This window comes from Cuculus canorus, chromosome 1 (genome assembly GCF_017976375.1).
Source record: "Cuculus canorus isolate bCucCan1 chromosome 1, bCucCan1.pri, whole genome shotgun sequence".
Classification (NCBI taxonomy): Eukaryota; Metazoa; Chordata; class Aves; order Cuculiformes; family Cuculidae; genus Cuculus; species Cuculus canorus.
Genome location: NC_071401.1, coordinates 62,948,316 through 62,973,446, shown reverse-complemented (window position 1 = coordinate 62,973,446; position 25,131 = coordinate 62,948,316). Strand labels below are relative to the sequence as shown.

The 25,131-nt window shown below is 41.0% G+C and overlaps 1 protein-coding gene across 3 annotated transcripts in view; it reads left to right on the top strand.

Moving 5' to 3' along the window:
• Positions 1-25,131, top strand: part of GRTP1 (growth hormone regulated TBC protein 1) — a 47,556-nt gene that overhangs the window by 741 nt on the left and 21,684 nt on the right. Inside the window, exons 2-6 of one of the 3 annotated variants that reach the window (XM_054059532.1) lie at positions 2,893-3,044; positions 7,090-7,148; positions 9,674-9,832; positions 18,979-19,103; positions 22,742-22,838. In XM_054059532.1, the coding sequence (XP_053915507.1) occupies positions 2,995-3,044; positions 7,090-7,148; positions 9,674-9,832; positions 18,979-19,103; positions 22,742-22,838 (490 nt within the window). In that variant the 5' untranslated portion in view covers positions 2,893-2,994. Of the gene's footprint in view, positions 1-2,892; positions 3,045-5,353; positions 5,376-7,089; positions 7,149-9,673; positions 9,833-18,978; positions 19,104-22,741; positions 22,839-25,131 lie in introns of those variants that run through there. The other 2 variants (XM_054059539.1, XM_054059547.1) reach the window with 2 other exon arrangements.

Below are 25,131 nucleotides of genomic sequence, written 5' to 3'. Positions count from 1 at the left end.
TGTTTGCGTGTGTCTGCGCGTCTGTCTGTCTGTGTTTGTGTGTTTGTGGCTCTGTGTGCACGTGTCGTTCTGTGTGTCTGTCTGTCTGTCCGTGTGTGTCTGTGCCTGTGTGTCTGTCTGTCTGTTTGTGTCTGTGTGCGTGTGTCTTTCTGTGTGCGTCTGTCCATGTGTGTCTGTGTGCATGTCTGTGTATGTCTGTGTGCATGTGTCCATGTGTATGTCTGTCTGTGTCTATGTACGTGTGCCTGTATGTCTGTGTCTGTGTGTCTGTGTACATGTGTCTGTGTGTGTCTGTGTCTGTCTCTGTATGTGTCTGTCCATGTGTGTGTCTGTCTACGCTTAAAACTACCGCTTTTCCAAGTTCCCTGTGAATGTGCAGCACTTTGAGGGATCAGTGAGTGAGCAGGGAAAAGGAGCGGTGACTCCCAGCGAGTTCAGGTGCTTTTGGTAGTCCCTCACAATAGCCTTTCCTGCTGCTGGGATCTTGCCGGTGCTTGGAGGAGTCAATCACAGAATGACCTGGGATGGAAGGGACCCACAAGGATCATTGAGTCCAACTCTTATCCCTGCACAAGACAATCACAGCGTTCACACCATGCGTCTGAGGGCATTGTCCAAATGCTTCTTGAATATTGTTAGACTTGGGGCCATGACTGCCTCCCTGGGGGGCTGTTCCAGTGCTCCACCATCCTCTGGATGAAGAACCTTTTCCTAATATCCAAAATAAACTTCCCCTGGCACATCTTCCTGCCATTCCCTTGGGTCCTATCTTGGGTCACCAGAGAGACCAGCACCTGCTCCCCCTCCTCCTTTTGTGAGGAAGCACTGAACTGCTATGTGGTCCCCCCTCAATCTCCTCCAGGCTGAACGGACCAAGTGACTTTAGCAGCCCCTCATACTAATTTGGAGCTGGTTAACCCGGGAAGAGCGACACATTTTACTTGGGGTTATGAGGGGAGAGGGGTGCAGGTAATAGCAAAGGGTGGCAGGAGGTGGGAGTGAAGAGAGGTTGCCTCCCCCGGGAAAGGCCTGGCACAGACCCACAACGCTCGAGTGAGGGCACCAGCTCAGAGCAGGTTAAGGAAGGTAACTTCCCTAAAGCCACGCTTCCTGGCTTTTTTTATTTTCCCTTTCTACCTCAGGAGTGGGTTTGAGAGTGAGATTAATGTGTACTCACTGCTTGGACAGTGGCAGTCAAACATATAAGATGTTTTTTTGTGGAGGTGTTAAGGTTTTTGTGTATTCGAACTTTCCGTGTCCTCAGAGAAACCTGTATCGGGTGGGGGGGAAGAGGGCAAGGATGTCGGTGTTCTTCACGCCTGTGCTTTGTTGTGACAAATTTGAGGAACACATGAATGCTCTCTGCTCTTGTGAGACCTCACCTGGAGCACTGTGTTCAGTTCTGGAGTCGTCAGCACAGGAAGGACATGGATCTGTTTGAGCAGGTCCAGAGAAGGCCACAAAGATGATCAAAGGGCTGGAGAACCTCCTGTACAAGGACAGGCTGAGAAAGTTGGTCGTGTTCAGCCTGGAAAAGAGAAGGTCCCAGGAAGATCTTACAATAGCCTTCCAGTACTTAAGGGAGCCTACAGGAAAGTTGGAAAGTGGCTCTTTATCAGGGAGTGCAGGGGTAGGGTGAGGGGGATTGATTTTAAGCTGAAAGAGGGGAGATTTAGATGAGACATTAGGAAGAAATTTTTTCTTGTGAGGGTGGTGAGGCACTGGAACATCTTGCCCAGAGAAAGTCGTGGATGCCCCATCCCTGCAAGTGTTCAAGACCAGACTGGATGAGGCTTTGAGGAATCTGTCTCAGTGGAAGGTGTCCCTGTCCATGGCAGAGGGCTTGGAACTGGTTGACCTTTAAGGTCCCTTTCAACCCAAACCGTTCCAAGTTTCTGTGAATACCAAGGTGACTCTTCTAACTGCCAGCTAGGTGATATGAGTTTGATGTCTGAATATTAAAATGTTCCTCTTCTGATTCATACTTTACTACCTATGACAATCCCGTGAGCCTGAGTTTACCCATGGCTGTGCTGGTGCTGCTCCATGAGCAAACTCCTTCTTCAGGAATGAAATGGGTAGTGGTTTTGGAGTTCAAGCCTCAATGGCTGTCCTGCAAACTTTTCTGCGTGGACAGACCCCTCTGCCTGTTTAACTTCCAGAAAGCCTGTGTACTCGAGTGATAATCAGCAGGCATCCTGGGAAGTTGCCATAAACCTACTTTAGCAAGGTGACTTGTTATATCAACATGGAACAGTATCCGACTTGCAGTTCTGAAACTACATCAATGCTGAGCTGTCTGAGATAATGTGATGTAACATTGAAAAAGATTTAAAGATAAAATCAGCATTTTTGATATGACAGGTGAAGAAGGTTGACGACACAAGGATTTGTGTTTTTTTCCAAGCTGTGTACCCTCATGAAGATAATTTCAGAAATAAGCCCTTCTAAGATTAAACTTTGAACTTGTGCTTTTTTTGTTGTCATTTTATTCTGTTCAGAACTGAGGGGAAAGTGAATTCAGGCTGTATTTGAGCTGTTGTACTGTACCTTCAACTGAGAAAAATACCTCCCAGACTTCTGTGTGGTCATAAATTGGGTCAATTTTGCACACAACAGATCCTTTGCTCTAAAAACTCCTTATTTCTAAAAGTAGTGAAATCGGTAAAACTGACTGAACAGTGCATGTTTAAATTCATTTACTTAAACAGCTTTGATGTGCTAAATGGAGTGTAACAGTTTGAGTAAAGTATTTTTTTGTTAGGAGGAGGGAGTTTTGAGCTACTTTTAAAAATACCAGCTGGAAGTTATTTAAAGAATACTTGCACATATTTTTCTTCTGGCTATAGGTATGTAGAAACATTTGTATAAGAATTCTTTTTCATTTCATAGGGTTGATCCATATGGGTTTGAAAGGCCAGAAGATTTTGATTATGCATCCTACGAAGCATTCTTTTCCAGATATCTAGTGGTACTCACTCGAAGAGCAATAAAATGGTCCAAGCTACTAAAGGGGAAGAACAGTATACAGAAGAGTTTAAAAGGTGAGCTCTAAGTCTGTTTATAGGTAAAAGCGCACTAGGTCGGAACCAATGTAAGTCATAGTAAAGTGGTTTACACTTCTCAATGTTAAATACTATTTTTGTCTTCGAAGGAAAAACAGTATAAACAGTAATAATACATAAGGAAGTATGCTGTTGTTAGGAGGGAGGTTGTTTTGATTTAAAGCTTGCAAAAGAGTAATCTTTCTTTGGCATCACCATAGTATCTTATTACATCAGTAACCCGGAGATTATGGCCGCTGGCACTTCAAGATGCCATTTTACAGCTGTTTGTTTTATTTCACTCTGCTCCGTGCTCTCTTTAGAAAGACATGGGATAATGTAGAAGACACTGTCTCAAACCCCCAGGGATCAGGATGTCAGGGATCTCAGTTGCCAGCTCTGCTGAGATTTTCTTGCTCTCCTTATCCTCCATTTGTAAAACGATGTTCACCTCACAGCTAGGGAGGCGTGTGCTAAGAACTGATACTAAATGCCTTATGAAGTGAAGAAAGCAAAATTAATGTAGGAGCTAATGAGACATCAAACAAAATGCTGATAGAACTGTTAATGGACACTTCAGAAAGCAAGAAAACCTCTAGTAATGTTTTACTTTGCAAGAGAGACAGAGAGAAATAGATCATTAAATCATAGAATCTGGTTGGAAAAGGCCTTTGAGATCATTGAGTACAACTGTTCCTGTCCACTGCTAAACCATATCCATGAGCAGTCAGTGGAGGGAGTCAGAAGGTGACAGGGAATCCTGTGAGACCAAAGGGTGAGGGGTTTTCCTCCTACTCTTTCTCTGGGTTACCTTTTCATACAAGCATCTGAATTTTCCTCTTCACTCTTTAATGATACTGTTCAGGTTGCTTTCTTTTGGGAGTCTTTTGGAGTTGAACACAGTTCTATTAAAGTATATTAAAGAAAAAATGAGTAAAACTAAGGAAAAGTTCAGCAGGCGCTATCAGCTGAATATTAGATCTGTGCTTTTGGTGCAGAGTTTGACTGCTAATTCTGGTGGGTTTGTTGTTTTGGGGTGGTTTATTTTTCTTGGCACCAAGAATGGGATGATAACTATTGAGACATTTTAAGGATAACAATGTATTTAGTGTACAGATGTCCATTTTAAGGCTGAGGAATCCCAGAAAGTGTAGCTTTGAGCTACAGCTGCCGGGTCCTATGCTGCTAACTAGAAAGTACCTATTTCTACCCTCTGCTTTTTCTTACAAATGTAAAGAAGCTTTAGTTTAGGGTCTCAAGTTTGAATATAGCCATAACTGTGTGGTATTTTGAATTAGTGAGGATTTTGAGATTCCGGAGAACTTAGTTTTCTAGTTATTGTGGAAAAATAGTGTCAAGCTTCAGCACCTTCTGTTTTTAAAACAGGCAAACTCTGACAGTGGCAGCTTTAATAAATTTCTGTGGGTTTGTTGCATTTCTCTTCCCCTGTGTACCCTGTTCCAGTGCTGTAGGCACAGAATGTTACTGTGATAGGAACAGTGCGGATGTCTTTGGTCTTATTTTGGAGCGAAAACCTTGGCCAAATCTCTCAACGTGTCCAGCAGGCTTCGGTACTGATTGTCACGCTGTCCCACTAGCCATCTAATAGCAAACCTTTAATGGGGTTTAGTCATCTCTAACAGGCTACTGTTTGTGAAAAACAGGATACTGTAAATCTACTGAGTGGACACGGGCAATAGCTCTTGACTGTAGCAAGCCCCCATGGGCTGGTGCATCATCTTTGACTTTTCTAACTTTTGCTGAAGATGCGTGAATTTGTAAACTGTGCATTCTCATGTATATGTGTAATATGTAATTCTGAAGAGAGTGGCTGGAGTAAATAACGTTGAGGAAGTGTAGTCTGAGTTTAAATTCGAAGTTGTTACAATAAGCCTCCCTCATTGTCAGCTGATACCTTGGAAGAGGAGAGCAACAGCTTAACCTGTACAATTACTGACTATTAAATAATTCCCTTCTTATATTAGTATTAAGATTGAAGTCAGTGTCATAAGCTCCTAGAATTATGTAAGTAGTTGTTTAGGTGTGTGCTTTATCCTGCGAGGTGATCCTGCAGCAATTTCCTCCCAGGCAGTCAGAGAGCCAGGTGATGCGCTGAATTTCCTTCTTCCAGGATCTGACTTCATTGCTCCAAAGCTTTTCACAGGAGCTGCTGGTTCTGTTTAACTTCTGCTCTGCTGCAAGCTGGCCATAAGCTGGAATTGAGACGAGTATTTGAATTGCCACTTCCACCACCCTGAATGCAATAGTTGTATCTCCAAACCCATATCCTTGTTTTGAGTTCTACTGAGCCTTTTCAAAATGCATCCTACTGTGAGTAGTGGTGAGAGAGGTATTATATGTGTGGTATCTGAGTAGCTACACACCAGTTTGTCTTTACAAATAGAGAAGCTCATACCTATTGTCTGACTGGACAGGAAGAAGTGATGATTTTTTTTAATTTTCCAGTTTGGAAATATGGCGTTGTGCACATGCTGCTGTGTTTGTCTCACATTCAGTGTGGTATATGTGTATATAATTTTGTTCTACTCTAAGGAAAAAATAATTAGGTTACATTTTAACAACGGTAATTAAGTAGTGTATCCTGTTGTTCTGGATTACAGCCTTCCGGCAGGGCGGGTCATGGGAATTTTGGCTGGCAATTCTTTTTGCTTGTTCTCCATTCTCTTCCTTTTTATTATTTTCTAGTATTTTCTTTCTCCCTCCACCCTTGTTATCTTCACTGTCTTCTCTGCATATGTGAATTTTCACTCACTGTTCAGTCACTCACTTCTTGTCTCTCTGATGCTACCAAGATTGTCTAAATTTTTTATTTTCTCTGTTCAGCTGCTTCTTTGTGAGACCAAAAGCCACCTTTCTGCTCTGGCTTGTTTACAAGATGGGCAGCAAACTGTCTAACCTAATTACCCAAAGTAGCTTAATTCTGACCAAAAGTGTGCTGTGTGAAAGAATTTGGCTGCAAGTGGATTAGTCAAAACTGACCAGTAGCAGAAGGTGCTTTCCAGTCTTTACAGCTGCAAAAACACAGTGAAAGGTGAAAGTAATGGTACTTAACAGTGGTTGTAACAGGAGATGTTCTGTTCCAGACCAAGGCCTGGGGGAAGGAAAGAACATCTTAGAAAGTCAGTTTTTGTGCTTGACTGTAACTTTATAGAATCATAGAATGATTTGGGTTGTAAGGAGCCTTAAAGACCAAACAGTTCCATCCTCCCATGCCGTGGGCAGGGACACCTCCCACTGATTGCCCAAAGCCTCATCCAACCTGGCTTTGAACACCGGATGGGGCATCCGTGACTCCTCTGGGCAACCTGTTCCAGTGTCTCACCCCCGTCACAGTAAAAAAACCTTTTCCTAATACCTATTCTAAATCTCTCTCCTTTCAGTTTAAACCTGTTACCACTCATCCTATTCCTTCACTCCCTGACAAAGAGCCCCTGCCAACCTTTCCTACAGACCCCCTTTAAGTACTGGAAGGTTGGTATAAGATCTCCCTGGTGTCTTCTGTTCTCCAGGCTGAACAAGGACAGTTCTCTCAGCTTGTAACCTGAACATTTACAGTGCAGATCTGCTTTGTTTCCTCCACGATGTATTAGTGAAATAAAACTTTTCAGTTCCTTGTATGCTGTTTTCAGCTCTTTTGTAGAATTTTTCCTCTGGTGTCCAAGTTAGCATTCAACTTTTTTAGTAGCTGAAAACAGTAACTGAAAAGTGCAGATGCTTCTGAAAAGTCACACACTTACAATATTTTAGACCAGATAATTTTTGTTTTCAAATGGGATGAAGTAATGTTAATCTTTATCTACAACTTGATCTAGAAACTAAAACCTCCAAAATTCTCATATTTTACTGTTAAACATGAACAGGTAGGTTTGAAGTGGTTTACTTATTTTTAAACCTTTTTACTATAAGTAGTGCATAGTATTGGAAAATGTTATTTTCTGCATATCTTTCTCTTGAAGTCACTTTGGATATTTATGTGCATTTCTAGACTTCTTCCCTGCCATGTAGCTGTTTTTTCTCGTAACAGGAAAAGCATATTAATGAGTGTCACCCTAAACCTGCAGAAACTGGCACTGGATGTCAGAGGTAATGAATTATTAGCACTGGTTTTGTTTGCTTAAAAGTCGATGTTTCATATTTTGTTAATGAACAAAGGCAAAAGTTTCACGTCAAGATACTGCTTTTCTACACATGTTTTAAAGCTTAGACTGCGCTGTGTACACTCTGGTTGTCCTGGGAACGATTCTGCACATGGAGACTCAGGACTTGGTGGTATTCAGCAGTGCTGCTTTTGAGATCGAGCCCTTGGTTTACAGTCGGAGTCAGATGTGTAATTGGAGACTCATGCACAATCTGGTTTCATCTGTGAAAGCTTCTTAAACGTTACAGTGGGAGGATATTTGGTGTTGTGAACTGCTGTTGTGGGCTTTTTAGTTCTTCAGGATAGTGTGGAAGAAGGCCTATAGAAAATAGAATGAATACATATTTGTAGAAAATTATACAATTTTATATATAGGATATGACATATAAATTATATATATATATATAAAAACCATATTGAATTGCAACTGTCTTTATTTTCAAAATAACTTTACCGCTTCTTATGCCAGTTTGCAGTTGCTGGCAGGTATTATAATGATGTGAGGAAGAAAAGCACCATGTAAAAGGCTTTACCATTCCTCAGGGAGTGGGGATAGGCAGTCACCTGGGGCGATACAAGCCCCTGGCTGTCTATTACCACGAGAACGATGACACTGAGAAATAATGAGTGTATGCTGTGCTGCAGGGCTGCTTTGCCCTTGTGCCAATGTCAAAGGCTTGTCCCTGCTTCTCTTGAATTTAATGTGCATTATGGGATGTGGATGTTGGCTGTGCATTTAGAATTGACAGTTGTTCCAGAAAAAAATACCCTTGGAATTATATGTTAGAATATGATAATCCAGTATTTTAGCCAGTGAGTTTGCTTCTAGAAAGATTTGCAAGCTTCAATTCTTGTTGACCTAAATGTGACTGTTTCCTCATAGTCATTCCTACATTTGCAGTGGCCGTGTATAGGTTTTCTTGGGCATTAGAGTTAAAAATCTTGTAAAAAAGATAAAGTGGGGATTATTAAACAGCCATGAAAACAAGTAGATAATTTGCTGTCTGTCTCAAAGAAGGTTGTAGTTAAAGTTAGTTTACAGCTAGAACAATAGAGACTGTAACCCATAGTATAAATCCTCATCAAAAAGCTAAACAAAAACAGTGCCCTGAAGACCGACCAGTTGTTTATTGCAAATGTTAGTGGTAAAAGTGTTTCTTTGAGAGAAAGTACCACATTTCAGGTGGGTGAAATGCCCATTAGAGCTGCACGGATCTCTCTGTTGACATTGGGGAAGCAGCTTTGGCTCCTAAAGGATAGGCAGCTGCAATTAGGTGCAGTGTGTTTAGAAGGTGGCTGACTTGAGTTGTAAAACCTTGTTTCACTTTGCTGTTTTTAAGGCCGTTACTTTAGGCAGCATTTATGTTGAGTTACAGATCTTTGTGATTGGATAAACCAGATATGGTGTGTGTTGGTATGTTTGTGTGCAGAATAAAAATCCCCCACTCATTTGAGTCTCATAGAATGCCGGGACTAGAAGCTGAGACTTTAATTGATACAATCTCATTCATTTAACAAGAAATGTCTGGTTTCTTTGTCAGTTTCTTTTCCCTGGAAAAAGCAGGAGGATCTCAAACATTCAGCTGTCTTTTGGGGTCAGAACGAATGATGCTGATTTAGGATTTTGTACCAATAAGAAGCACTGGCTCCTTATTAATATTTTTCATACCATGCCCAAGAGGAAACTGCTTTGGCTGTAAGTAGCCTGATGCTTCTTCCTGCAATCTTAGCATCCTAGTTATTTACGCTGAATCATCTGCTTAAAAAAACACTAAAGTACACCCTGATGATGAATGTGATGCAGGAGAAAAGAGCTACTTTAGATTTGAAAAGACTTCCACAGTTATTCTAGGAAAAATCATCTGGTGCTCACTCAACATCTCCAGTTCTTCCAGAGGCTCATTTAAACAGTAGCCATATATTTCAGACTTCTCAGTTCCTGTGATGATTTCGGTGATCAGGTGCTAAGCTGAAGTCCCAGGGTTATGTTAATACAGCCTTTTGTGCAAGAGCATAACCGAGCAAATGGAAAGGGTTATCATGTCAGAGGCCATTAGTGAGGTATGGAAAGAAAAAGTCAGTGCTTGAAGGAATGTCAAAAGGACAAAGATCAAGGGGAAGCTTTGCTGTTCATATCTCAATCCAGAAAAGCAGGAAGAAGAGGAAAGAATTCAAAATCCTAATAGAGGACTAGAGGAGGGAGGAAAGCCTGGGTCTGGAGATCTTCCTAGAGAGTCTGGCAAGAGTTTAGATGTGAATGTAAAATATATGATGTGTCTGAGAAGGAAATTATTGTCCTAAATGGTAGCATAGGTGAGAAAACATCATAATATCTGGTCAGGGGTTTTCTTATGACTTCTCAGCTTTCTGTTGCTCATTTCCAGAAGAAAAATACAGCTGGATTTTTTTTATTTATTACAAGAAACCTAAAGCACAAAACAAACAAACCACCAAATTTCTTGTTTTGCAGTGAAGAGGTATATCAGGAAAGGCATTCCCAATGAACACCGTGCATTGATCTGGATGATTGTGAGTGGGGCCCAAACCAACATGGAAGAAAACCCTGGATATTACTACAGACTGCTTGAAGGAGAAAAGAATGACAAGCTGGTTGAAGCAATTAAAACAGGTTATTGTCTTGATAATGCTGTTTATCCGTGTTTATCCGTCCTATGTCCTAAATGTTAGAGATCAAGTTATGTCATGGAAAACTTACATTTCTGTAGTAGTGGTTTAAGTGCTGAATTAACATGTAAATTAGATTAGCCGTAAGCTCTTTAACAGTACAGATCTTTCCAGGTTCATCATGTGGTCAAAAGCATTAGGGAAGATTAGAAATTATTTGGGAAGGAACAGAGAACAAACTGGAAAACATTATTATGTTGTCTCCTAAGTGATTGAAGACTTATAACTTTGTACCATGAGACCTGCCTTTGGATTTGTTTCTCCTTACTTCTGTCCCACTGGAAGAGCAGCAGGGATGCTTGAAGATGTGGTACAGAGTCTGTATGAGGCAGATGAAATATGCTGGGATTTCAGCTTGAGGAAAAAGGCTGCCGAGGAAAAGGTGCTGATGGTGCTATATGAATTATCAATGGTTTGGAAAGGGTGAATGAATAGCAATTATTTGTTTCTTGTAATATAAGAACCAAGGATGCTCAATGAAATTTGCTGTGCTGAAGGTTTAGAAGAGCGTATAAGAGAATTGTGTCACTTGTTATTGGAGAGTCCTGCTGAAGCCACAAGTATGAACTGGTTTGAAAAAGGAATTTGACAAACTGAAGGGTGGGGACATCCACCTGATGTGTGAAATCCTAAACACTAAATGTAAATCCCTGAAAGAAGGGAAGCATAGGAGGAGAAATACTCCTTCTCTACTAATCCAGCTTCATATGCGCTGTCTGTGAACTTTGATCAGTGGCTAATATTGGTGACAGGTGACAGTGCAGCCAGACCTTACACTGGCCTCTGGGTGTTTAACATAGGCAGTACGGGCGGACAAGCAAGTAGGAGTTAGATGTAACTGAAACTTTTCATCCTGCTGCAGCAGGGCTTTTGTAGAGAAACTGATACTGGCTGAGTTGCCCAATTAATGAGTCCAGAGGTAGGACAAGCACAATGCTGGGGTTGTTTCATTAGAGTGAAGGTGCAGTTGTCATCTTTTTTTCTCTTGAGAAGGCCAGTTAGTTAAACTTGGAGCTTTACGGATTTTTATTAGCATTGGATAACCATTTGAATGCTTTTTGGTTTATGCTGAGTTTCCCGTCTGCCTCTCCTCCTAACAGCAGCAGCAGCACTGTGGGCTTTTGGGACTACACGCCTTAGTAAGGCATTTAGGAACATGGAAGTTTATGCCGCACCAAATATGAAGACTAGCCAGAAATCTTCAGGCTCATAGCCTGCTTGGAACTAGAAACAGTAGAGCTTTAACTTGATGAATACAGAGGGAGCTACTAAGATGACACTCCAAAGCCAGCCTTGCTAAGGGCTCTGGGGAAGGAGCAAACAGTATTCAGCCTGGGTGTTGCAAACAATTTATTTTGCAGTACTAGACAGTGACACGAAGGGTCATGTCATGACAGTAGGTGGCTTTTCACACAGGTTATACAGTGAAATAAAATATTTTTCTGAGGAGGGAAAATAATGGAAGAAGGTAAAGTTCTGCTTATGGATTATGGAGGAAATAAAGTTTTGGAAGAGCTACTGCATTGATTGGAAAACTACAGAAGAGAAAACTAACAAGGAGCAAGTAAGGGAAGGGATAAAGAAAAATGGGTTGAAGGGTTTTATTGGAGGAAAAAAAATAAAAAGAATACCTCCGACTCCAAGGTGATCAGTCTGCCTTCAACAAAGAGGGAACAGTGTGAACATATGAGGGGTGGAAGGAGCAGAGTACTTAAGGTGAATAAAAACTTCGTGTTTAATCGTAGAATCATGGAATGGTTTTGGTTGGAAAAGACCTTTAAGATCATTGAGTCCAACCATCAGTCCAGCCCTGCTAACTCTGCTACTACACCATGTCCCCAAGTACAACATCTAATCATCTTTTAAACACCTCCAGGAATGATGACTCAACCACCTCCCTGAGCAGCCTGTTCGAACGCTTGACAACCCTTTCAGTAAATAAATTCCTCCCAATATCCATTCTAAATCTCCCCTGGCACAATTTGAGGCCATTTCCCCTTGTCCTGTCACTGGCTAACATGGAGAAGATACCAATCCCTCCTCCTTTTAGGCAGTTGTAGGGAGTGATACGGCTTCCCCTCAGTCTCCTTTTCTCCAGACTAAACAACCCCAGCTTTCTCAGCTGCTCCTCATAAAGCTTGTGCTCTATACCCTTCACCAGCTTTGTTGCCTTTCTTTGGACAAGCTCCTATTAACAGTCCAAGTTTTATAGTGATTTGTAACTGAGGACTGTTCAGTGCAAATTGTTGTCTGACATTCAGTTTCTGTTTCTGCCCGTGTTGTCTTCCTGTCACTATAGGGTTTTTTAACAGTAAACTAAAGTAAGATGTGGAATCCTGCTGCTGTTCACTTTTCATGTCTGCAGTTTCCAAAATTTTCGGGCAGTTGTGCTGTGTTTAGTCCTGTGGTCCAGCTCTAAAGTAATAGTCCAGGATGATGCTGCAGTTTAAAAACAGGGAGAACAGCAACCACACTTTCTTTTTTCTACGGGAAGGGGCAGGAGGATAAAGCTAATCAAAGACTCTATTTCAAATTCAGTTTAAAACCTGTGTAAAAGCCAGTGTATCCTGCTTCTTTTACATACCCAGAAGCTTTGAACAATTTTCATGTGTGTCATGTACGTATTTTCTGTATGCAAATGTCTTTAATGGGATATAGTCAGGTTAAAAAGTGTGGGTGGACTGTGCAGAGAAATGGTCTATCTGTAAAGAAAAATCTAATTAGTAGCAGCAATAAAAGTCTTTCAGCTAAAGAAGTCTAAGCTATCCTTTCACCATTTTTGCTCTTTAACTTGCTGATTCTTAACTGATGAGCTTTATTGCTGTTTTTTTTTATATGACACTTGCTGTATGAACTTACCTGCTTTTTTTTCTAAGAGAAGTGTAAGAGAGAGCAGGCTTCTTGCTCTGAACATGAAAGTAAAAGCGTAAAGAATGCAGGTCTCTAAATTTTGATGGAAAATTTCATGGTTTAGTTTACGTACATATTTAGAAGGTCATACATTCCTAATGAACTTTGTTGTTCATTCCCTATTATAGTTTAGTAGGACAAATGATGATGGTAGGATAAAATGTGGCTGTCCTCCTAATGCAGAGGCTATGAGCCAGTTAAATAAAGGCTAAGGTGTAAACTGACATAGCTTCCTTACCGTAAGCCCCACTTAGGCTGCACCATTGCATTTCAAAGTATGTCTGTGTCTGCAAGTCCTCTGTAGTGCACATGCAGCTAATATCCACATTTCCACTTCTGCACGAAGAGAAGTTGTAGAATCAGAGAATGGTTTGGGTTGGAAGGGACCATGAAGGTCATCTGGTCCAACATTCCTGCAGTGAGCAGGGACATATTCTACTCAATCAGGTTGCACAGAGGTCTATACAACCTGATCTTGAATGTTTCCAGGGGTGGGGCATCTACCACCTCTTTGGGCAACCTGTTCCAGTGTTTCACCACCTTCAACGTAAAAAAATTCTTCTTAGTGTCTAAGTCTAAACTTTTCCTCTTTTAGTTTAAAACCATTACCCCTTGCCCTATTACTGCAGGCCCTGCTAAGAAGATTTTCCCTGTCTTTCTTATAAGCCCACGAGAAGTATTGAAAGTCCACAATAAGGTCTCCTTGGCGTCCTTTCTTCTCCAAGAGTTGTAGGTGCTGTGAAACCCAGGTATTTATCAGTCTGTCCCTTGAGCCTGCCCTGTGCCTCATCACTGCTGACAAAACAGTCTGGCTGCTCCGTGGATTGGATAGTATTTGCAGTATCTTAGTTTAGTTTATAATGGGTTCAAGAAGGTTTAAACAATAGCCATTGCTACTTCATTGGAGACAGTGAATATTTTACTACCAAAGCACTAATATGCTTCTCTGAATGGGTTTAAGCTATTACTGAAGGCTGGGAATTGTCATGTGAGTTTAGGACATTTAACCACGCAAGAGCAAGGGGAACAGCAGTGTCAGCTCTTCTGTTTTTGTGTAAAAGCCATATCAGGTCACATCCAAACAGCTACCTCGTCTAGTCTTCTGTCTGCCAAAACAGCGAGAGGAGAACTGGAGGAGGAAAGTGTGTGGTGATACTTCCTCAGAATGTTTTTCCTGGTCTCCATTTATCTGCGGTTTGGGAAGTTCCCAAGTCATATGCCGCATGTTTGTAGTTAGTAATGCTGGATGGAAAAAAATCTACAAAACCCCTCTGGTTCCTCCTTTTTTATGTCCTTTACCTTGCTCATGATTTTGCATATTTCTATCTTGCTTATAAGCATCTCCTTCCAAACTCTAATCCAAATCCTAAGAAGCTCTAATCCACCTTGTTTCATACTATGTATGGAAGCCATTTCATACCCATTGTCTTCCTTGTTGCCATTCTCTTCTGCAACTTCTCCAATTATGATATCCCCTTTTGAAGATGAAGGGGACAGGAATTGATGCAGGTGTTTCTCAAATTTATACAGTGGCATTATTGTTCTTTTGTAGGAAATCCTTGATTGCTGCAAGCTACTGAGCTGTTACTGCTGGTGATGGGGCTTGTCAGATTCGGTTTCTCTACTCTTAGTTGATAACAAACTTGATCTTCACTGAAAAAGCAAATCAACCCCCCTCCCCCCCCAAGAACTTCCAAAGTGATTTCGAGTTCCAGGTGTTGCAAGGAAAAGCTTGAGATGAGTCCTCAATGTCAAGTTATGAAATTAAAATATCCTTCAAGTGTATTACTTTTACAAGTTATAGTTGATGACCTAACATCATCATTCTGCAGGTTTGCAATGGAGTGTTGGAATGCTTCTAGTTGGCAGTTGAGGTGAATTTCTGTTCTGTTCTTTACTAAGCTAAAGAAAAAAAAAACACCTGCCTGGAAGCTCTTCAGAGCAGAAGCAAATTACAGACGTAGCAGTAGCAAAGAAGTGACCCTAAGTGGAGCAGAGGGTGTTAGTTATAAAAATACTTGTGTGATTTACTGGGCACCAAGTCTGGGAGTGGGAAGCACCTGGATATGAAGGTAAGAACAGAAAGGATAGGACAGCAATATGAAGAAGTTTGACTTGCTCAACTTTTGAAGTACCCTAAATATGAAAAGGACAAAACTGGTAAAAAAGCATTAGTTTTCTGAACTGCTTAAATCTCTTTGCTCCGGAAACACCCATCAACAATTGTGATTCCAGCTACTAAAATAGATGTCTGGTTTATAAACTGAGGCTAATGTGGCTTTCCGCCTATGTTTATATTACTGAATGAGAGATAGAAATACTGCAGCACTGTGAAAGAGGAGATACAAGCCGATAGTCATCTCATGGTTGCTGCATAGAGATAAACAGACAGGAGAGGAAAGCTCTTGTTTTTATTTCTGTTACAGTTTAGCCCCATCCCGGCTAAATTTCGGCAGCTAAAACCATGCAGTTCAGCTCTCAGATCCCTTCCCCTCCACCCCCAGGGAAAGGAGAAATGAAAGGAAAATGAAAGGAAAAAGTCTTGCAGGTTGGAAACTAAAACTACAGCTTTAATGAAATAGTAATTATAATGATGAAAATGTTGTTGTTGTTATTAAAATAATCACAAAGTAATAAAATATATACAAATATATGAGATTGCGCTCCCTTAGATGACTATACATCACCACAAATACTGTAGAGCAGACACAAGGGAATGGCTCCACAGCTAGGAAGAAGCTGAGCTCAGGAACTGGATTCAGGAACGCATAGATTGGGGATCAGGAGCAACCAGACAGATGAGGTCCTCACTGAACATCAGCCATTGTGGAAAAGAATGAGACCCTTGTGATGTCTCAGTTTTATACAGAGTATGACGTATATGGGATGGAATACTCTTGTCAGTCTGTTTAGGGTCACCTGCCGTATTCTCTGCTTGCAGGTGCAGACCCTTTTCCACCAGCTTGAGGGTGGCCTTGGTTAATATAGGGATAAGTATAAGCATTGGCCTTGCTGCATACCAATGCCCTGCATTATCACTTAGAGATAAGAACACTGTCTCAAAAACATGTGGTTAGCTGTTGTAGAATGAAGTTACTTAGAGTGACTGAGTTCAGAGTTAGAAAACCAACTCTAATTTAGCTCAAACCAAAACAGTTTCACAGGAGCATAGCACTGCCACCTCACAGCACTGAAAGATCATCCGGAAAAAAAAATGCTATTGAGATTTAATCTGAATTTACTGCAAAGATTTAATCTGAATTTACTGCTCATCTTTTCTTTTGTGTCCTTCTTCCTGGTCCCATCCTTCTATAGTTTGGTTATAGCCAGCAGATCTGCATAGAGCCACAAGATGGTCACTGTTCTGGGATTTATGTGGCAGTGTAAAGTTCTAATGTTCATTTCCATGCTTGAAAGACTCTGTTCCTCTGTATGCCAATATCTATCAAGAATGAAGTAGGTTAATGGATAACAGGTGCATGGAGGGGGAGAAGTAAGTGTTTGGGCATCTCCTTTGGGACAGGTGTAGTGAAGTGGGGGTGAGTGCTTAAGTCAAATGAACAGCTCTCTCCTGCTCCTGTCCATTGCTTCAAGTCGTCTCTGGCAGTTGTGTTGTAGTAAGGTAAAGCCTATCAGTCTGTGTGCACTCAGGAGAGGGCTAACTTCCTTCACCTTGCAGCCAGAGGAGCCTCAGGGCTGGAGGAGGGGGAAGAACCTGCAAGTGGATCAAAAAGGAGGGGCTGGAGAGGAAGAAGGACACCCTCCTCTTGGTGTGCTCAGGCTAATAATCTGGCATAAGGAATCCTGTGAGACCATGCCCTGTATCTTTTATTAAGAGTAAAGACATAGAATCACAGAATAGTTTGGTTTGGAGGGGCATTAAAGTTCATCTAGTTTCAACCCCCTTCCCATGGGCAGGGACATGTCCCACTAGATCAGGCTGCCCAAGGCTGCATCCAACCTGGCCTTGAACATCTCCAGGGACGGGGCATCCACAGCCTCCCTGGGCAACCTGTGCCAGTGCCTCACCACTCTTACGGTGAAGAAATGTCTTCCTAATGTCCAGTCATCTCCCTTCCAATTTAAAGCCGTTCCCTCTCATCCTGTCACTACACGCCCTTGTAAAAAGTCCTTCCCGAGCTTTCTTGTAGCCCCTTCAAGGTACTGGAAGGCTGCTATAAGGTCTCCCTTGAGCTTCTTCTTCTTCAGACCAAACAAGCCCAACTCTCACCCTGTCCTCATATGGGAGGTGCTCCAGCCCTCTGATCATCTTTGTAACCCTCCTCTGGACCTGTTCCAGCAGTTCCATATCCTTCTTATGTTGGGGATTCCAGAACTGGACACTGTACCCCAGGTGGGTTTTCACACTCTAGCTTTTGTATCTTATTTACTCTCTGCACATTTCCTCTCTCTCCAGACTAAAATGCTGCTACTAAATGTAAAGAAAAGTCCTTCTTAAAATTAGAAAAGACTTCCCCCAGTCTGTGTGGCAAAAACATACTCTGCAATCAGAAAGCAAATTGGAGAGGATTCTCTCATCTGCAGGCCTTCTTCAGATTGTGAAATTAAAAATTAGTTGAGTTTGAATAGTCTGTGCTCTATATGTGATGAACTTTTCCTCCTTGCCCCTCGCCTTTATTCTGAATAGTTGATGGGAAGAGCCGTAACTGAAATGTCAGCATGAATTTTTTTCTCTAACATCCAGCATATACTTTAATAAACAACAAATGCTGCTTATGCAAACTGTATGCTGCACTTCCTACCAAGAAGAAACAAAACAAATTTATTTATCGTGTAACTGTCTGGCTGTTGCTCAAGTCCTTTTAAAGATTGTCTTTTTCCTTATGTTTTTCTGTTCAGTCATGTGAGAGGTAAAGTGAAATATTATCCTGCCCTCCCATTTCTGTAGATTATTTGTTCACTTTTAAAAGGAAGGAATAGTGATAAGTATGATAACTTTTAATGCTTGTGACTTCCATGACACTAATCTTGATTTTGAGAGGCATTCTTCCTTTGGTTGCTCACAGCTCAGCTTTGTGTCAAAGCTGTAACAGACTTCTTTTATGCAAGGAAAACTGATAAGAAGTGATAACTCTTAGGACATAAATATCCGTACAGCAGTGCTGTTACTAATTTTTTTTCTTACTTTAACCCAGTTTTTTGTTGTTGTTAAATATAACCTAAACAATTGTTTGTGTTTTATTAGTCTTGGATTTTGAAAATCTTCAAAGTTAATTTTGAATAGGATTTTCATCCCCAACTTAAACTTGTAAAAATCAGATGCACAAGTATGAACTAGTGATCTTGGGTTCTCTCTTTATGGAGAGAACCAAAAATTAACTCTGCCTGTTTCTTTCCAGCAACTAAATGGAGTTTTTGGGTTAACAGTTCAAATTTGCGTGTCTAATTTTTAGACTGTTGTAAGAAGAGATGAGTCTTGCTCTTCGTGTTTGATCTGGAAGAAATGAATGTTTTGAAATCTTGGTGATTGCATAGTCCTTACCTGGTTTAGGATTGAACTTGAAGCATGTGGAAAGTGCTCGGCAGCTTGGATATCAAACATAACTCTCCTTTTCGATGATCTTGCACCAATGAAGAAACAACTTTTCTCATGGTCACATTATGGAGAAACTTAAAAACCTTCAAAAATACCATGATTTATGTGGAAGTCACAAGTTAAAGGAATGGGACTTCTTTTTTTTTTTTTGTTTTTAGCTGTTTGGGACTGTTTGGTAGAAGTTGACTGAATAAGTCAATTGAAAGTTCATCTGATTTGTTAGGAGACCGTGCTTTCCTAGAGGCATAGCTCATTTCACGCTGCTTGGGTAGATAAATTTGGTACGTGTTGTTGCTGTCAGTCTAAATGTCCGGTTTGCTTTCATTTAAAGCTTTGCAGTTGAGAGAGTCCAGTCTGCGGGAGAATTTCTTTGGTCTGGCTTGAAATTAGTTTCTGTACACTAATAGGATTAATATTTCTAGGAATAGATTGTTCTTGAATGCAGATGGCCTTTTAGCTAAAATGGAGGTAAAGCTGTTTCTTACAATTCATCCACCAAAACTACAGTTTTAGTGAGCTATAGTGAAGTTTCAGTTGTACTTCATAATAGCTGTAAAAGTTTATTTGGAAAGTGAAGGAGGGAATGGCTCTTAATTTTCATCTTTTTTTCCCCGTTTGTCTAGACATGAACAGAACTTTTCCAGATAATGTAAAATTCCGCAAAACTGCTGATCCCTGTTTGCAGCATACGCTCTACAATGTGCTGGTAGCATATGGGCATCATAACAAAGCAGTAGGATATTGTCAGGTATGTAATCACTGGCTCTTAAACAATGCAAAATTTCACCAATACCAATTGTTCTTGCCCATTTGAATGTGTGTTTTTAGAAGCAGATCCACAAACTTTCTGGTTTTTAAATGGTAAGGGAAAAAATGGATTGCTTCAGTCAAGTTCAAATGTCCTTGTGAATTTCTCTGCAGCCTTTTTTGTAGGTTAGTTGATCATGTTTGGTTCCAGTCCCTAGCTGCAAACTAAATGTTTTATAACATGTGGTTGTGTCAAGATTAGTCGCTTTGGAGAGGAAGAAAAAGCAAGCTTGTCTTTCCCTCTTCTTCCCTCCTTTCCCAAAATAGTCCTTGGTATGTACAAGGCACCATGAGATCAATTTCCTTGGTTTTCACTGTCAACATTTTGCGGAGCACAAGGTGACCAGTGTTCACGTAACATCTGGAAAGGTGGTAGTATTTATTTGGTGCCATCTCTCGGTATAGACAGGCAAGTAGGAGGAAAATTTGTTTGAAATTCAAACTGATACTACTGCTTAGATGGCAGCTAAAAAAAGCTCCTGTTCTCACTGCCAAGTACAGTAAAGTTTCCTGTGGGACACAAAGAAGGTAGAAGTTGATTCACGGCAGTCAAGAACAAAGAACCCATTGTTAAGGATAGTAAAGAAGCAGGAACTGTCATGAGCACAGTGTGTGTTCGGTTCACTTACTAAGTTCTCTCTTCTCTCCTCCCTTTCCTCACCAAGGATCTGTGTGCTCACCTATGCTTCATGTGAGCTGAGGAAGTTAGTACAGTAAATGCAACTGTTACAAAGTTAAAAGAATATGAATGGTGTTTATTGAAATCTCTATAGGAGAAGACTCAGAGGGCCTTGAATCTAGACTGAAGTCACTAAAATAAATTCTTTTTGTGCATCCCAATCAGTTTTAGTACAGGAATGGAAGTAAAAGATTAATTATTTCTATTATTTTCAGTATTATGTATTTATTAAAATAAAATTTTAATATTTTGAGAATAACAGAAGGGGTAGAATTATGAATGCTCTCTTTTGCAAGTGTCAGGCTCCTATATAGAGGTAGTTATACCCACAAGCATACACAATTTCTAAACCATGCTAGCTTCTACCCAAAATATGTGTCTAATTGTTTCTAAAAATCTTTGGCACATCAACCATTTAATGGGCTAATCTTTGTGTTTTAATTTGGCATTGTGAACACTGGAGGTGAAAGAAGATGACTTACAAAGACTTACGTGATTTCTTTTCACCTAAGGTCTCCCTGCAGGGTGAATGTTATCTTTTCTGGCTAAATAATTAGAACATATACCAAAGGTCAGCATCTGCTTTCCAAGTTGTGTCATAAATCAAGTGAAGCTGGAGGAACTCACCTTTTCTGCTAGTGAAGCAGCAGGCTTCATCGAGATAGATATAGTGATACCCACTGCGTGATAGGAGAGACCCTGTAAACACTAGAAAACTTGGAGTGAAAAATGGATTTTTTTCCAAGTGTGTGGCAGTGCTTTTACAGACTGAAGGCTCTTGAGGGGACATTTTCATAATGCTAGTACATTTTTGATTCTTACTGGCATTTAAGTCTCCTGTCTGGGACTGTATTAGGCTTTGCATTGTCGTGCTGTGACAGTGATACGGTGTTGCCTGGTACAACCAGCAAAATTCAGTGTCCTGTGAATGTATGCTCCAGAGTAGGTTTTTGCACGTGGCATGTTAAAAGCCAAACAGCCTCTCGTCACTGCAGTTGCAATTACTAAGCAGACTGTTGGCATGGAAAACACATAGCTGTCATCCTAACTAGAAGACCAGGCACCATGTAAGGTCGTGCAAGGTCTGTCCAAAGCATTTGTGTAAAAACTGCTGTAGTAACTCAAAGCTTGAAAATGACACATTGGAGAAGCTGCAGTGTCCTAATATTTCCACGTTCAGGGAGTATTGCTAGGCCTTCTGAGATGGGACAGGTAGGTCAAATCCATTGAGTATGAGAGATCTCATTTTGGAGAGAAAGTTGTAGCTCCCAGAGTCTGCAAGGGGTGTTCTTTTTGGTAGCTGTTGTAATAGCTCACAGCCATAGTTAGCAGCACTGAAGGATAATTGGAGACAGTGGTGCTGCCTGTGGTGATAGATGTGTTGGAGAAGTCTGGTTTGGAGGGAGAGAGAACAGGGAGAAGGCCAAAGAAAGGGATGAAACTGAAGAAGGCGATGTAACAAACACCAGCCTTCATAGAATCATAGGATCATAGAATGGTTTGGGTTGGAAGGGACCTTAAAGATCACCCAGTTCCAACCCCCTTGCCATAGGCAGGGACACCTCCCACCAGACCAGGCTGCCCAAGGCCCCATCCAACCTGGCCTTGAACACCTCCAGGGATGGGGGGCATCCACAGTTTCTCTGGTCAACCTGTGCCAATGCCTCACCAGCCTCATAATGGGGAATTTCTTCCTAATGCCTAGTCAAAATCTTCCCCCCTCCAATTTAAAGCCATTCCCCCTTGTGCTGTCACTATAGGCCCATGTTAAAAGCCCCTCACTAGCTTTCCTGCAGCCCCTTCAGGTACTGAAAGGCTGCTGTAAGGTCTCCCCAGACCTTCTCTTCTCCAGACTGAACAACTCCTCTCAGCCTGTCCTCATAGCAGAGATGCTCCAGCCTTCCAATAATCTTTATAGCCTCGAAATATTTAAAGATAATTTTCTATTATCTTAGGAGGACTTTTGGGAGGTCTTGCACCTCAAAGGCACCTTTTGTATGTTGTCACATTGATGTGCTGCCTGTGTCATACCTAGAAGACATACATAAGAAATGCTTAAGATAGTGGACTGCTCTGCATGTCAATCAGTAATATTGCCGTAACTTAGTAGTGTTACGGTGGATACAAGGATAAAGGTACCTGAGTCAGAGGCAGTGTATGCCTCTGTTCTGTATGCCCTGTGTTCTGTATGCCAATTCTCCAGTCAGAGAGTGTCAGTGGTTATGAATATTGCACATCTGGAATTTAGCCAATCATGATTTGACTGGTTTTCACAAAATTTCTGGTGCCACTTCCAATCCCTCTATGCCCTAGTGTTTACCTTGTGTTTGCGTGTTGAAAGGCAGGAGCCACAGTGGCCAGCCATGGACTAGCATGTGGAATACTGGAGGTATTTTGGAAGCAAAAGTTTTGTATGCAGTCATTTGAGTTAAGCAGCAACAACTTGTAAAAGCTCCTGGAGCTGCAACTTGTTACTAAAGAGTGTTTGAGTCAGGCCTTCTCCTTCTGCAGCCGAGCTGTTTACCTGCAGGTGTGTTGAGTTTGTACTGCATATCTAAGACAGTTGTGGTTGGGTTCTGGTCAAAGCAGTCTTCAGTTACATTAAGACAGGGCTTTGGGATTCTTTTTTTCAAGGAAAAAAAAAAAAGGAAAATTGAAGGTAAATTATACATTACTAAGGTTTTTCGCCTAATTTTCGTTTCCCTGATCTTTGTTAATAATTCTTGTTAACTGTCATCAGACAGGTTTAACAGCTTTCTCAGCTGGTAGCCATTATTGCTAGATTTTACTTAATACATCCACTTTGCAGAACTGTAAGAGTTGAGCCCTTAATCAAAAGAAATAGACTAGAAACTCCTAAGAGAAGTGTATGTGTCTTAAAACTCTTCTTTCTATTTCAGGGCATGAACTTCATAGCTGGATACCTGATTCTTATTACAAAGAATGAAGAGGAGTCCTTTTGGTTGCTAGATGCTCTTATTGGAAGAATATTGCCTGGTATGCTAATAACATATACTGTTGTATTCGTATATTGGAGCTTGGCTTCTATTTTGTCTTTGCATTCTTCTCCCTTTTTCAAGATTTTGGATGTTGAAATGGACTTGCATAGTCTGAAGATTTTCTAGGATCCTGGAAACACAACACAAAGTCACAGAATACAGGCAAAACTTGTCTGTTTTGTGCTCAGATTTTAGTCTTGATGTGGTGGTTTATGCGTATGTTAATCTGCTGGTTTGCTTCTTACTCCCTACTTGTAACTGTTAGATGTCTTCCTAAATCAGTATGATGCTGAGAAATAGGACTTGTGACGGTGTCTGTGATATAGCCGTTCTGGTTGCAGGAATATGATATGAGAGACAGGTGAAACAGTAACTGCAGAGCACAGCGAAGATGAGAGATGTGCCTAGTTTGGGAACTGTGCTTTAAGTAGGAATTTCCAGAGGCTTGGCAAGAGGCAGTATGAGCTTTCTTCAGAGGTAGCTGGCAAGGTGGTGGTAGATTCTGTTAGGCACGATAGTTTCTGCCATGTCCCCCATTTCTGAGCAGGGATATGTTGTGTACTTTACAGATTGTGATTTTACCACAAAGCAAACATGTCGAAATCCCTGTCTGTGTCTGTGCTTGAAGTCCTTGTCAAAGCTCTGTTATGATTGATGCTATTCTAGCCAGGCTGGTCAATAGAGTCCAGAGGGAAAATCTGCACACACTAAGCTATAGACGTTCTCTGCATCTGGTCAGTTCAGTAGCTCTCTAGGTTCCCTTGCCGTGATCTCTTGGTTTGCAGGAGTTTACAGACTGAGTTCTGCCCCATGTATAAACTGAATCTCACCGCATGTGTGAAGTAGTTTAAAATCAAAAGAGACATTGGGCACAATGGTGTTTTATGCTTATATGGAATTTATTTGAGAAAGCTCTTTCTTGGGATTTTACTATAGATAAAGAATGGTTTCATCATGAAGTCTCAGTACTATCGCACAGGACCAACTACAGCTTCACCTTTAATGTAAAGCCATGCTCAAAATGCTAGTTTTTCTGTAAGGAGGCTTTGAAATTCACTGTTGGCTCAGTTTTGCTTTTGAGCATCCCTTTATCACAAGTGGCTGGAGGCTGAATTTAATATTACAGTGTCAGCTGAGTTCTGGTCAAGGACATCAAGGTTGGTATTTTTATTTCTGCTTTTTTCTGGTCTTGCTTAGGGTTAAAACAAATAAACAAGGTATATAATTGTTTGGTTCCTTGCTGAATGGAAAGGAAAGACTTGGAAGAAGAAGGAAAAAGAGCCAAGAGTGTCTTTTAATGCTTTTGAATGGTTGTAAGAAACTATTTTTTCTGCTGAATACACTGTGTAGGAACTCAGGTTTTCCTTGCATATGGGCAGGGTGGTTGGACTTGGTCTGCAGATTGAAAGTAGAGAAAGGCAGGGAGCGCTACAACTTGTTGAATCAATCTGCAAATATTTAAGGGTTTGCAGCCTTTAAGTTTGCTTTCAAGTTATAAAAATAGTCTATAGAAACCAACCGTCTGTTTCTTTTGTTCAGCCTGGAGAGCTATAAGCTGTGCAAACAGGTAGGAGACTGATGGCTGCTGTCTGCCACGTGACCCGCCCCTGGCTGCTATGGGTGGATGTCTTTCCATTGACATCACTATGAGAGGGATAAAGCCCTCAGTAAAAGGCAAGTTTCGTTGCAAAGTGATTTGTGGCAACTTTTGCTGTTAATCTTTTTGATGGTCTTATAAATTCTTATTTGCAGCAAGGGAGTACGTTCAGAATTTTTTTATTCATTGCTTTTGGTAGGGAACTTAATTTAGTTTGTCATCAAATCTTTAGTCCTTCTTGTATATCCTTCTTCTACACTTTCCTGACACCTAAATGACAAAAGTTGCTCTGCTCTTCTTTTTCCCTCTTAGTTGTTGAATTTATCCTAGGCCAGTAGCAGTGATGAGAAGAAACTCATAATGTGAAAGGCACTTACTTATTGTGTCTAAAAGAGTTGTACATTTACTGAAGTTATATTTATAGACATATGTTTACTACCATGTTTATAGATATATTTTTACTACCCTGTAACAAGAGTCTTGTTACAGACTGGCCTGGGTTCAGCACATCCAATACAGGCATCCAGCTGAGGTGCTGAAGTTACAAACCTGCGTGCTTACTTTTCTTTGATGGTCAGTGGGGAATGGGATATCTGGTCAGAATTGCTGATCTGAACGCGTCCCTTTCCCCTCCACAGTCAGTTTTGAGAGAGCTTGAGGTGTCTCTTTTAGCTTGGGCGCCTCAACAAGAGTC